The sequence below is a fragment of the Puntigrus tetrazona genome, chromosome 8 (genome assembly GCF_018831695.1).
Source record: "Puntigrus tetrazona isolate hp1 chromosome 8, ASM1883169v1, whole genome shotgun sequence".
Classification (NCBI taxonomy): domain Eukaryota; kingdom Metazoa; phylum Chordata; class Actinopteri; order Cypriniformes; family Cyprinidae; genus Puntigrus; species Puntigrus tetrazona.
Genome location: NC_056706.1, coordinates 2,890,873 through 2,905,872, shown reverse-complemented (window position 1 = coordinate 2,905,872; position 15,000 = coordinate 2,890,873). Strand labels below are relative to the sequence as shown.

General features: G+C 34.6%; 1 protein-coding gene across 1 annotated transcript in view; it reads left to right on the top strand.

Annotated features, from left to right (window-relative positions):
• zgc:63587 (uncharacterized protein LOC393431 homolog) overlaps positions 1-15,000 on the top strand; it is a 27,518-nt gene that overhangs the window by 5,989 nt on the left and 6,529 nt on the right. Inside the window, exons 2-7 of the mRNA XM_043246753.1 lie at positions 459-504; positions 665-764; positions 844-930; positions 2,254-2,377; positions 4,872-5,006; positions 5,958-6,075. Of these exons, the coding sequence (XP_043102688.1) occupies positions 478-504; positions 665-764; positions 844-930; positions 2,254-2,377; positions 4,872-5,006; positions 5,958-6,075 (591 nt within the window). The 5' untranslated portion in view covers positions 459-477. The remainder of the gene's footprint in view (positions 1-458; positions 505-664; positions 765-843; positions 931-2,253; positions 2,378-4,871; positions 5,007-5,957; positions 6,076-15,000) is intronic.

Here is a 15,000-nt window from a genome sequence, read left to right as displayed (position 1 = left end):
TGTTGGAAAGAATTCTTAAAAAGAAATGAATACTTCAGTTCGTTAAATTCACAAGAATGCGTTAAATTGAAATTAAAGACATTTATAGGACTAAAAAGGTTTTTTTTTTTTTTTTTCAAACAAATGCTATTTTCTGAACTATTTACCTGAAAAATGTATCACCGTTTCCACAAAATTATGAAGCACCGCAATAATAATCAGAAATGTCTTTTGAGCAGCAAATCAGCATATTAGAGTTATTTCTGAAAAATCAAGTGACAGAGGAGACCGGGGTAGACTTTTTTTATGTCCAGGTTGTAGTTTTTCTTTCTTTTATAGAGTAAATGCCGCGTAAATGTTTTTACAGTAGTTTTAGCATAATCGTGGCCGAACTGTTCTTTAGATATTTAAGATCGATCTTGTAATGCATGCATTTATTTACTTTGTTTCGTTTAATCAATATATTCTTTCTTATTTAGTTGTGTCATCAGAAACAAAATGTCGCAGTCTGGAGAAAAAGGAAAGGTAACTATTTAGTTCGTAGTCACTATAATTAAGTCACTGATAATGATTTTTCAACTTCTGGCTAAATCTATTGTTGTTGTTGTTATTATTATTATTCCATCTGGTGCTGCAAAAGTCGCACACAACATTTCTATATTCAACTTTACTTGTGTGTTTCTAGTTCCCTGATGCTGCAGGATATGTGGGGTTTGCCAACCTGCCCAATCAGGTTCATAGGAAGTCTGTGAAGAAAGGCTTTGAGTTTACGCTGATGGTTGTAGGTGAGCAGCGTTTAAACGCACGCGTGAACTCAGACAGACACACACTGTGCTTTTAACCCGCTGTTATTTGTCCCTTTAGGAGAGTCTGGTCTTGGTAAATCGACCCTGATCAACAGCCTCTTCCTGACTGACCTCTACCCAGAGCGCTATATACCTGGAGCGGCAGGTAAAACACACACACACACACACACACACACACGGCTCTCCCGAGGTCTTCATTATCTCTACAGGATATTGTGTCCAAGACTGATCTCATCCCTAGCATCCACGAGAAAAGCCTCTTTAGATGAACCTCATTTTGACCCGAAAACTTTGTTACCGCTCACACGTAAAACTGTCTGAACACCATTAAACGAGATAGCGAAATATCAAAGAATGCTTTAATTGCGAGGTTTCTGCTGGTCTGCGACCAAAAGCCGTAATTCACCTTTCCACAAATCAAGTTTTAAAAAGCTCTTAAATCAGGGCAGCGAAGTCTACACTTCATTACGTTCATGCCTAGAATAAGAACAAATATGTCAGTAGGGTAAGATGAGTTATTTTCCCTTTAAATTTAATTTATGTGGTCTTAAAAGAGTCTTAAATTTACCTTCGTAAAAAACAGACAAGCACACTTTTCACAATTTTTCACTACATAACACTTGTGTTGTACTAATGTATATATTATATATGATAAGACATGATATGATATGATATGTGAACCTGGAGCACAGTTCAAAATTATAGATTTTTTTTACACCAAAATCATTTTAATTCATTTTAAAAATCATAAAGATCATTTTCCATGAGGATATTTTGTACATTTCCTACTGTAAATATATCCTAGCAAACCGTACATCAATAGAAAGCTTAATTATTCAGCTTTCAGATGACATAAATCTCATAATTGACCCTTATGACTGGTATCGTGGTTCAGGGTTACATATAATATAATGTTGTATAATATGATATAATATAATATATTTCACCTAATGCAGTAAAGTAAGATTTTTATTTATTTTTTAATGTGGCTTAAAGTGTCTAAATGCTTTTTCGCATAATATTTTCAGAATATATCGATTGCATATTTAGTCTAATGCAATAATTTAAGGCATTCTTAAAGTGTCCCTTAAGTGTCCAAATGCTTTTTAGCGTAGAGTAATATCATCTTCAGCGTGATGCTGCTCCGGGTGGAATGCAGAACATTTCTGATTTAGATGCTCAATGCATCTAAAATCCCTTCAAATCCCTCCGTTGAGCACTCCGTCTATGAAAGCTCTCTAAAGTAAAAGGTTGTTTTCAAGAAAGTAATCCCATCTGTAGCCCAGGGCCTCCTCCCAAAGGTTCTCAGAAAATGCTCATTAATCTGTTTCACGGCGCATCAATAAATCGTTAGTATTTTTAATTTGGTTCGTCTTGATGCGCCTCCTCAGACGTTTCTCTCTCTCTTTTTTTTTTTTTCTGTGAACTTGCGTGTTTTTGTTCTGATGGGATGTGGTTGCGCTTGCAGAGAAGATCGAGCGCACGGTTCAGATTGAAGCGTCCACGGTGGAAATCGAGGAGCGGGGAGTGAAGCTCCGCCTCACTGTAGTGGACACGCCTGGATACGGCGACGCCATCAACAGCCAGGACTGGTCAGTGTGAGCTAAATCAGAGAAAACCTCTGGAGACATCTTTAAAATTAGTTTATCTAATAAAATTAGTTTATTTTATTATATAATTCAAAAAATTGTACAGTAGGGATTATTTATATATATATATATATATATATATATATATATATATATATATAAAAAAAAAAGAAAAAAAAAAAAATATATATATATATATATATATATATATATATATATATATATATATATATATATATATATATATATATATATATATATATATATATATATATATATATATATATATATATATATATAACAATCTAAATTTGTGGTATTTTCCATAAGCATGATATTAGATTTAGTGTTCATGAGGTCAAAAATATTTTAGTTCATACCAATCAGTATCAGTGGGTGTGGAAGGTGAAATGTCTGTTTTCTGAGGCACATTTATTTCCAAATATGACAGGGTTTTCTTATGATTGTGCCATATGCATTATAATTTTCAGTGTAAATTATTGGTATTAGATAATGACGGATATTTGCAAAGCGCAGTACACCGGTAAATGCATGCTGTTGCGCTTTAAAACATTATACGCTTACATGAGCTAAAAATTTAGTGGCATGTACGATGCTTCCGTGTCGCAGTATTGCATTAGTCCAAATGACACTTTATTACTTTTCATCACTCTTATACAGGACTTAACTCATTTCTTAGTTTTTTGACACATAAATCACACTCCTGTTTGTCATTAGTTTAAATAACCAAACATTAAAACACCTTTTTTGTTGTAAAAAAAAATAAACAAGCACCTGTACTTTTAAAGAAAAATGTTTTGTCATTATGTCACTTAATCTGTAAAACTGTGTCTAATGCACTGAAATTCGGTCATCTTTAAGTATCCGAGTCTCAGGTATAGTTCTTTAGTGCAGAACAGCATTTGGCGAAGATATCTTATCCATTTTAAAAATGCTAGATGGACCACAATGCAATTTTAAAATGCATTTTAGCTTGACTGATGCATATTAGATTTCCCGAAAAGAAAATAATTTGGATGCATCGTGCAAAGATGTCCGTCTCAATATGTCAGGATGTTGCTTTAAAGTTGATGCATTTTAGGATATCATGCTTTCTGTCATCCAACGGATAATTCATAGCACGCTTATTAAAAACTGTTGCTTAAAATAAGCAATAGATCTCAACTTGGCGCCGTTGTGACACATCCCTACTTTTTTTTTTTTTTTTTTTAATGTGTGTTTACTCTTGAGTGCACTTGCATTGGTGCTGCTGTTGTTCTGCATCAAAATTTCCCTGTTTATCATTACAGATGTCTACCATAAAATTATGCCTTGCATATGAATATGACCTCTTTAATGGAAGACCCGACTGATTATTAATTTAATACCCCATGTTTTGTGTCTGTGTATCTGCACAGCAGAGATTATTTACATCATGGCACTTGACTGTAGACTGGAGGCAGCTGTTGTCTCTTCTTGCTCTATTGGTCATTGAGCCTCGCTCAGGAATGCTGGGAACGTCCTGTTTGAAAGAACAATATCCTCCCCGTCTCTCACCCACAGGCTTCTTAGGCTCATAATGAAAATGTGCCATCCACTTTGCCTACCTAGTGCCACATCGAGTCGTTTTTCCTCCAGCCCCTCGGGTAAGGCTGAGGTGTCGAAGACACAGGAGTGGTTTAGTTCTGGTTCGGGGTTAAGTTTAGTTTGATTGAGTTTAGTGTGTGATGTTTAGATAAGACTGGAGACTTCAGAGCAAAGGGGAAGCTGGTGGCGAGACTTTAGAGAACCGAGAGTTGGTTCATATCATGGTCTAAATAAAAGCATAAAAACTTTTTTTTTTACTGTAACATAACAATAAAAAAAAGCCTAAAATATAAAAATATTTGTTAAAATGATTTCAGTTTGTGGCCATTTTAGGTTTTTAGTGCGATGTACTAACGTGATGTAAATAATAAAAATGTAAATAAATATATATATATATTTTTTATTTAAATAGAACCAAAACAACATAAACCTCCAAACTTTACTTGGTAATTTTTCTTATGTTTATTTCATTTGATGTACTAAAAAAACTAACTATTTATATATATATATATATATATATATATATATATATATATATATATATATATATATACAGCATAATAATAAAATAGTAAATAATAAAGTAATAATAAAAACTATTATTAAATAATATAAATATTATTAAAATCTATAATAAGATCTCAATCTTAATAAGTTAACACTGTTGGTCCGTCTGTACTGGACAGGAACCTGTAAACATGATGGCATTTTGGTAAGCTTTTGGACAAAGTGGTTGTTTGTTCGTTTCTAAAGTGCATCCTGATATTTCATGATTAGATTATGGTTTTGTTTGGTTGAGATCCGTATCCGATACTTGTTTAATGCATTAGTTTAATACAATCACAAGCTTTTAAGTCGGAGTGTTTCCTTTCAACTCATTTTGTGTTCTCTGCTTTATTCCCTTGGACAGCTTTAAGACGATCATCCAGTATATTGATAATCAGTTTGAGCGGTACCTGCACGACGAGAGCGGCCTGAACCGCAGACACATCGTTGACAACAGAGTACACTGCTGCTTTTACTTCATCTCTCCGTTTGGACACGGGTAAAACTCCTGCCTTTACTCATCGGTCAATAAAACATGTTATTCGTGCACAAAGTGGCTTTAGCCTTCAATTAAGGCCTGTTTGCAGCAGAAGCGATGCATTAAAGCTACATGAATCACCTACAAAAACCACAGGTGGAACTTACACCAAAACTTTGCACTTTAAAGTCTGTTCAAAAGTGTTGTGAACTGTTCATCAGAAATTATCAGTGCTTTTGTGTTTTTTTCAAAGAAGTCTCCTGCTCATGCAGTAAAAAAATGCAGTAAAATCAAAAACGTTGTGAAATATTTTTAGAATTCAAAATGGCTGTTTTCTGTTTAAATATATTTTAAAATGCAATTTATTCCTGTGACGCAAAGCTTAATATTTAGCGTTACTCCAGATTTCAGTATCGCACAATCTTTCTAAAACGCTGATCATTATGATTTGCTGTTCAAGAAATATTTGTAATTACTATCGATGTTGAAAACAGTTTTTTTTTGCAGAAAATAATGATGCACTTTATTTTGTTATCAGCATTTTTAGATGAATAGACATTTTAAAGGAAAAACATTTCTTTCAAATAGAGATAAATCATAATATTATAAATCGATACCTCTGACATTTAGTTTTACTTTTGATACTGATAAAAATAAACGCATTATAAATGTCTTAATGTCTCTTTTAAACAATTTGATGCATCCTTCACAAATCAAAAATTAAAAAAAGCCTTACTGACCCAAACTTTTGAATAGTCACATACATAAATTATTTAATCGTTTTTTTTAGATGTAGTTAGAGCAAAGTCATTCTCATTCACATCTTTATTTTTATTAAAATAACATTTTAATATCTGATATAGAAATCTTTAGTAACATTAGAAATGTTTTTGAGCAATTTCATGCATCTTTTCTTGATTTGTGCTTCTGTGTGCTTGTTTTTTTTTTTTTTTTTTTTTTTTTTTTTTCCAGCCTGAAGCCTCTGGATGTCGAGTTTATGAAGGCGATCCACAGCAAAGTCAACATCGTTCCTGTGATCGCCAAAGCCGACACGCTCACGCTGAGAGAGAGAGACCGTCTCAAGAGAAGGGTGAGGATAAGCGCAACTTAAAATTGTTTGACGACAAACCACACAATAAAAGCATTATTTCCGGTGTCGATTTAAAGCTTTGTGCTTTTTGGGATAATGCTAAACGCGTTTTTTGACCGCCGCATTGAGCGTTTGCTGATCAGATGGTGCGTTGCTTTATCGTTGGGTGTGTACATGCATTCATGCGTTCATGCATCGTGACATTCCCGGCAGTCTGGGGTGGACACAAGCGTAGACATGCACTGTATGCGCTTTAGTGAGCAGTTCTCCGTGGACAATGGTGTTCTCCTTGTGAAGTCTGCAGATGTTTCCCTTTGACATAGGCAGAGAATGGCTCACCCGCTGGACTGTGTCTGAAGCGGGGTCAGGTGCGTGTCGACCTGCACGCTTCGCGTCTTCCTGCTGATGTGCTCCGCAGGTTAAGCGGGACGGTGATTATGTGGCTTTGGGACGTTATCTGTAGTCCCACAGGAAGCTCGCACAGATCAACTTCAGCACTGGAGCTTGTTCAGCAGTTTTGCTGCTGTTTTGAACACAATTACGTTAATGATCGCAAATGGTGGAGGTTTATTTTGCCGCCGTTAGAATAATACTCCGTCTCTGTTTAACGTAAAACTTTCAGTTTCGTTATTACTTTATTGCTTGTCGCTACGTTTGTAAACAAAACACGATTGTGAGCACTTTGAAGTATTGTTCAGGTAAATGCATTTTTATAACTACTAACATTTTGGGGTAGGAAAATAATTAATGTTAAAATGAATTTTTTTCCTTCTTGATTACTTCAGCGTCACTTGATCCTTCAGAAAAAAAAAATAAATATATATATATGTCATTATTTTTAGAATTTTTAAATATTTTTTTATTATTATTGGATTTAAAATTTGTGTGTGTCTGTGTGTATATATATATATATATATATATATATATATATATATATATATATATATATATATATATATATATATGTGTATATATATATATATATATATATATATATATATATATATATATATATATATATATATATATATATATATATATATATATATATGTATGTATGTATGTATGTGTATATATATATATATGTGTGTGTGTGTGTGTATATGTGTGTGTGTGTATATATATATATATATATATGTGTGTGTGTGTGTGTGTGTGTGTGTGTGTGTGTGTGTGTGTGTGTGTGTGTGTGTGTGTGTGTGTGTGTGTGTGTATATATATATATATATATATATATATATATATATATATATATATATATATATATATATATATATATATATATATATAAAATCGATTTCACCTTATTGTTTAGGTGAGTTAAAAAATCTGATTAAAAAATGTATTATCTTCAAATAAAACTTCAAAAAACTTCAAAAATAAATGATATAACATCATAGTTTTAGAATTATAAAAATACTGCTTTTACAGTTTTAGTTAGCTATGTTGTGTTAAAACTTCAGACTTGTAACATGGTTGTCATTTAAATCAGCAACATGTAACTTGGTTAACTATAGAAGTAACCTTATTACTAAAGAAAAATGTGTTCTATAGTCCTTGTGCCTTTTCCTGTAGCTCGGCATGTTGCACATGATAAGATTTTCCATGACAAAGAAGACGTAACGAGACCGTAGTAAGACCTCCGTCTTCATTCACTAACCTAAACCCCCAGACACCTGCTGATCAGTGACGTTCACTAGTAGTAAAGCCCAGTAGTTACAGAGCTCTTCTCATTAATGTACTGACGTTAGGTCGTTCTGATTAGTCATCCCAATTGACCTCTGTCAGCGTCTTTTATGTGTGTGTTCTTGCTTGTAAACATCGCCTCATTACTGAAAATGGTCGTTTTTAGATAAGACTGATGGAATCTAGGCCACATCCTGCGTTCGGTGCCTGAACATCCATCTTAAACCGCCTCCAACGCCAGCCATTTCTGAATGCCCCAAAGAGATGCCCCAAGCCCGTGTGTGCGCTCTTTGCTCCACGAATGTTGGCTTTTCGGTTCGATGCAATTATTTAAAGTAGAAAAAGTTCAAACAAACAGTGCACCAGTGCACTTCTTTGATGGCTCAGAAAATCGCAGGACTTCATAACCTGTGCTGGTCCATTTTTAGACGTGGCTTTGGACACTGAATGCTTGTATTTTTAGTAGTTCCTGTTATTCGCCTGCTCCTTAGATGCCATTTTTCTCTTCCTGCGGTTAATTTCAAAACACATTTTGATCCACATTCCCACATTGCTGTGTTTATTAATGCCCGTTTTGTTGTTTTAAAGGAAGAGTTCAGCAGAAATAAAGCAAAAAAACTCACTGTACTCGTTTTAAAAAGGGCTGTTAACTTATTGTCTGTACTATTTATACATTATATTCCATACGCAGCTGTTTTTTGAAAGGAATCATTTCATTAATGAGTTTTACAAGTTACAGTAAAGTTACAGTAAAGACTATAATCTTACAAAATAATAATTTTTCAAATAAACGCTGTTCTTTGTACTCATCATAGAATTCTGGAAAATAAAATGTCAGTTTTCACACACACACACAAAAAAATCTGCTTTTAACATTGATAATAATTAAATGTTTAAATTTTAAATTAAATTTTTGGGCTTGATTTTACTGTATTTTTGATCACATAAATGCAGCCTTGCTGAGCATAAGACTCAAAAAATATTTAAAACCTCATTTTTAATTATCTTTCTTCGTGGAACATCCCTAAATCGGGGTCTTTATTCGTAATAATAATAAAAACTGCATTTGCATGTTTGTCCGAACCGTTCTTTTAAACTATTCCCATTACTCTGCTGAGAAACCCAAGACTACTTGAAACTTGATTGTTTCGATCTTAATTTTAGGAAATCGCTCCCTCGAACCTGAATGTTAATGTGAATGAATTGGAGGAAGTTTAACGCTTGTTCTTTTCACTGGTACCTCCACGAATACTTGAATCCTTTTATTTTTTTGGCATTATCAGAAAAGGACGAACACACCCTTCAAATTTTTCTCTACCTCATATTTTCCCAAGAAGACCGAGGTAAACTTTTGGATGCGACGCCAAAGTGCAAGTCAGCAGTTGAGTATTTCCCGCTCCCGTTCATGATGCCGGCGAAGGTTCCCAAAATCCTGCCATGGGCTTGACAAATGACCCATTGTGTCCTCGCGGCCTGACCGATATTTATGTTTGATTTTCACCCTCGCTTTCTCACCGTGATAGCTTCGCTCTCGTTCTCTCACAGGGCCCTCTGCGATCTTTCTCGCACCATCATGAAAGGGGGAAGCAGCTTGTGCAGAACAATATGGCCTTCCTGTAATGTGTCAGGCCGATTGGCAGGGAAAGCCGGGTCAGCGGTGTGCAGGACTCTTATCTGAGACCAGAGTGAGGTCATAAAACCCTGAAACTTATAAAGTCCTCGAGGGACGCTTAGGTAGCTCTCGCTTCCTGCCGCAGCGGGAATATATACCGAAGAGCAGCAGCAGATCTCGTCCGTGTGAGAAGGAAAGCCCGAAGTGACGCACATCTGGGGCGCGTATTCTCTAGTAGAGTTGAATGCGATTCCCACAGGCCGTATTGTAGGTGCATTGTTGTGTTTATGTGAATTTGAATGTTATTGTTGATGTTTGCCATGCTGCGATCCCCATCACGCTCATATCTCAAGTCTCCAAACTGTCAAAGCTTTCCTCTCTTTGTCCTCTCGGTTGGCTCAATGGGAGAGACGTCCGAGCGCTGCATGCGTGCGAGATCGTGCCCTTGCCAACCGTTACCAGCCTTTTTGTTTTTAAAAACAACAAGTGGGGTCGAAAAGTCTGAGAGCGCGTCTAAACGTGCATCTGTTTTTGTTGTTCAGCAAATGCTTTTAATGCAGCGTTGCAGTTCGGGTGAAAAAGATCAGTTTGAGAATGTCTTATTCGGTCGGAATCGCTTTTGCTTTAAAAGCATAGAAATAGACATTTATGATCATTCTGTGAAAGCAAGAAATTTCGTATATAATGTAGTTAATATTCATGTAATTTAATTATCTGAGTATTTCGTCATTTTATTATTTAAATATTTGATGATTAAATACTTTATATGTAAAACCTGCTTCATATATATAAATAATTTTTTTAATGTATATATATTTATATATATTTTTACATTTTTATATTTATATATATTTATGTATATGTGTATATGTGTGTGTGTGTGTGTGTGTGTGTGTGTATATATATATATATATATATATATATATATATATATATATATATATATATATATATATATATATATATATTATATATATAGCAATTAATATTTTATTTATGTATGTTTTTATGTGACCCTGGACAACAAAACCAGTCATAAGTCACATGGTTATATTTGTAGTTTTTAGCAATATCCAACAATACATGGCTTCAAAATTTTCTATTTTTCTTTTCTAGGATATTAAGCAAAGATCTTATTCCATGAAGATATTTTAATTTTACATCAAGAAATTTACATTTGATTAGTAATATGCATTGCTAAGAACTTCGTTTGGACGACTTTCTCAGCATTTCGATTTTCGTTTTTCGTTTTTTTTTTTTTGCACCCTCAGATTCCAGATTTTCGAATAGTTGCATCTCTGCCAAATATTGTACTATCCTAACAAACCATACATCAATGCAGAGGTTATTTATTCAGCTTTTATATGGCGCATAGATCTTCATTTTGAAATATCGACCCTTATGACTGGTTCGTCGGCCACGTGTATGAACGCTTTTCAATGTTGACTGACCTCACCGTCAGTGTTTATGCTTTTGTGGTCGTCGTCTAAACGCAGGGCTTTGGCGTTAAACGTGTTGTTTACTGTGCAGTGCATCAAACTCGTATTTGTGGTTTGACAGAGCTGTGAGGTCACTTTGTTTTCAAGGCCAAGTCTTCATTCGACATTCGTTATCATGTAACGCTCGAGTGGGGAAATTAAAACTGTGAATATCTCATGGTTTGGGTATGTCCGTCTCCACATTCCTCTTTTAAATGAGGGTGTGGTTATTTATTTGTGTTCTCAGGCAGAATGATTGCATCCTGGAATTGCAGCTCACGCACTCCATATAAAACAATAAATATCCAGTACCGGTCACATACACTTTGAGTGACCATGGCTTGACCTTTATTTAACACTTTAGTTATGTTTTTTTTTTTTTGTTTTTTTTAAAAAGAGTGACCATAAGACTTGTACCACCTACAGTCCTGTTCACAGCGAATCAAAGAAAGAAATGCTTTTAATTTAAAGGAAAAATTCAAACAAACATTTACTTTCATGTTGTTCCTAATCTTCTTAATGCACTTTACTTTTTATGACACGCAATGCATGTTGTTCTAGTCTCACGTTTTAAGTCTTTTAAGCTTAAAGGACATGAAAGCACATACAAAGCTATGCTTAAAAACTGAAATGTAGTGCATAAATCATATAATATACTGTTATGGTTCACATCTGCCCTTCTTAGTCTTGAAAGCCAGTGTAATTCGTCAGGGTTTCTTTAGGTCTTCTGCAAATTAAAGTCTTAAATTTATTTGAGTTAGTTTTAAGTTGCATGTATTGAAAAACGAACAAAAAAGAACACCACCCAGTTTTTTTCTTATTTTCCAATGCAAATACATAAACTAAGTTTGATGCTAAAAATGTGCATGTTTTTTAAGCATTTTCAGTGTGATCAGAAAGTATAGTAAAAGTTATTCCATGTTTAAATTTTTTTGGGGGAGAAAATAATTTTAAAATGCATTGTTTGGAATTCGCCTTTTCTAACTGTTGCTAATGCAACTCATTTAAATTCAGTTCAGTTCACTTCGGTTCGGTCTTTAAATTTTCGACACTTGGTTTTAAAGGGTCTTAAAAAGTCTCAAACTGACCTACACAAAACCTGCAGAGATTTGAACCGTTCTAAATTTCTTCTAAATTGTCATACCTGTTTGGAAAGATAAAGATAATTAAATAATGACGGTTCATGGCATGCATGTTTTTCTTTAAAAAGCGTGCATTTTCTATAATGCACCAACACGTGATGCTGGGAATGAAATACCGAAGCGTTTTTTTTTATCCAGATTGTGCCAATCCTTATCTAATTGTTCGTACTTTAATTGTAGCATTGCTGAAGGCCTCCACCTACACACACACACACACACACACACTGACAGGAATTTGCTGGAGTGAGTGTCTCCTCGTTTCCCGCTGTTTCAGAGACGCCGGATTAACTCCAACCCTGGTATTGACACACACACACACACACACACACACACACACACAGGTCTGAGTAATTGGTCAGTCCTGTTGAGTTTCTTTCAGAATTATATAACCCCTCTGTGTGTTTTTGTGCGAATGAAAGCCTCACGAGCCGCAGGTAGCCAGCGGTCTCATCCAGACACAAGGGATCACAGTTAAGAACTTCACGGATTTTGGGTTCGACACACTTTACTGCTGAATAGTGACTTTTACAGTATTTAATAATTGCTCATACTGCGCCGTTGTGCAATTTTGTCTACGCTACACTAAAAACAAAGCGTTACTGTGTTGGAAAGCCAGTGATGGGTTTAAACCGTGTAAATTCTGCAGGGAGTGGTCGGGTTAAAGGTGCTTATTCATGCTAAAACTTGACTGTGTGAAACGACTGTTTTGCTCCCTCAAGTAGAAGCTCATAATAATTGGTCTATAGACAGGAAAACTATATTTAACTTATTTTGATGTGTTATGTACTTAAATATAGTGCCTGTCCTGTTTGTGGCTCCTATTTTTGTGCAAGTGAACAAATGTTTACAAGCATCTTTATTCAGGAAAACCTATGCATTTAAGGCACAGGCTGTAATTTAGTCATTGCGAGTTTTTACTTGAAAACCGTAATCAGGTTAATTTTGTTTCTGGCCTAGTGCGCTACTTTCCTTTTATATTTAAAGCATTTTTACATTCTCCTAGAGCACTGTGTTTAGGTGCTGGTATTTACATCTGCATTATTTTAACACATTCAAATTTTTTGCTTCTGCATTTTTGCACTGCCCCAATTATTCTGCATCACAATTGTTTTGTGTTTATGGATCCATGCTTTTTTTTTTTTCCACGTCTGTCAAACAGGACTTTTGAACTATTTGGTGCTTTAAAAAATGTGCTTACAAGCTTGGTAACTAAAATTACCAAAAAAAATACATTTTATATATTTTTATATTATATATCACTATTTTTGCCACTTATGTGCAGCACTGTCTTAAAACCTATTTGACATTTCAATTTGGAAACCAGTTTGAAAGGAAACCTTAGCCAATTAGTTTTTTGGATTGACGCACTCATAGATGTTGGATTTAGAGTTTCATTTAAAAGTTTCATACACACAGTCTGTGTTTTTTTTTAATGTTTTTCTCTTCTGCTCACCAAGGCTACCTTTATTTAATCAAAAATGCTGTAAAAACTGTAAAACTGTGAATTGCAATTTTTTCAGCTGGCCGACAAAGCAATATTTTTATTCATTTTCTATTTTTACTTTATATTTTATTGCAGCTTCATTTAAGCTAACAGACATATTTTTTTCAGTAGTTTTACCCTATAAAAAAAGTTAAGAACTTAAACGTTTAAGGCAGCCAGCTTCAGTGGTTTTATTTTTACTTGTATACAGTGAGAAATCTACAGAAATACAAACAAAAACCTGCTCAAGCTGGTTGCCTTTCAATTTTTAGGTTTTCTCAACTTTTGTAGTTTGGTTACCGTCATGCTAACGTATCTTTTGTCAGTTGTGTTGTTACTGTGTTGCCATTTTATGTAAATGTAATTTTGCACATTTTTTACATTTCAGTTGTGCCATTTATTACATTTCATTTTTAATGCTATTCATCCCTTTGATGCAAATCTGAATTTTCAGCATCACCTTCAGTGTCACACGATCCTCAGATAACATTTCTGATTATTATTATCATCAAAAACCGGTGTGCTGCTTCACATTTTCAGGGAAACAGCGTCACATCTTATATCTTCTTTTATTTCTTCCTTCATTCATTTGAAATGCAAACCTTTTGCAGCATTATAAAAGTGTTTACTCTCACTTTCGATCATTTTAATGCATCCTGGCTAAATAAAAGCGTTATGTATTGCATTTAGAAAAATCTTGGCGGATTTGGTTCGCAGCTTGATCGAGCGCTCAGTCCAGCCCACACTCGTACCCGCAAATAGTCCTGCTCCGCAAACACATGGTCACGACTCATAATGTATCCTATGACAAACAAATTACAAGCATAATAAGTGAAACTCGCTTCCTTTTTCGTTTCGGAGCCATGGAGAAACTCCCGTGCCATTGTTCCAGGCCAGACTCCAGGTGTCTCTGCCAGCCTCGTGAACACGCTGCCAACGCAAACACATTCAGCCTCGGAGAAAGACAGGCAGAGCTAATGATTGTGTTGAGGCCTGCGCCGATAAGTCACATTAAGATTCTCGGTGCTGCCTATGGAAAATCCTGCTTTCCTTTACGCTGTGGAGAAACTATTCTCAGCAACTGTGTGAAAGGTCCTTGATGTTGTGCTTGTGCATGTTAACGTTAACGGCCAAAAACAACACGGTCAGAGGGAGGTTGTATCTATGAATTTATTACTTTTTACAACATTTGTGCCGTATCTTGGAAAAAAAAGGGATGAATTTATGGATGGTATGCGTTTTTGACCGTTTCGACACGTTTTGCATATTGATATTGTTCGCTGTGCGTTAATGTTAATTCCAGATTTCTTTTTTTTTATTATTAGAAAAAAATTATTATATATTATCTTTATATTAATATAAAGATTTTTATTAGACTTTCTATTTTTTTGTGCACTTTTTGTGCTTTTGTGTCATCATTGACACACATGTGTATATGTAGTATCATTTAAATACTATTTTTAATTACCTTTTATATCTTCATTAATATTACTTCAATTTTTAGTAAGCGTATGTGCCTTTGTC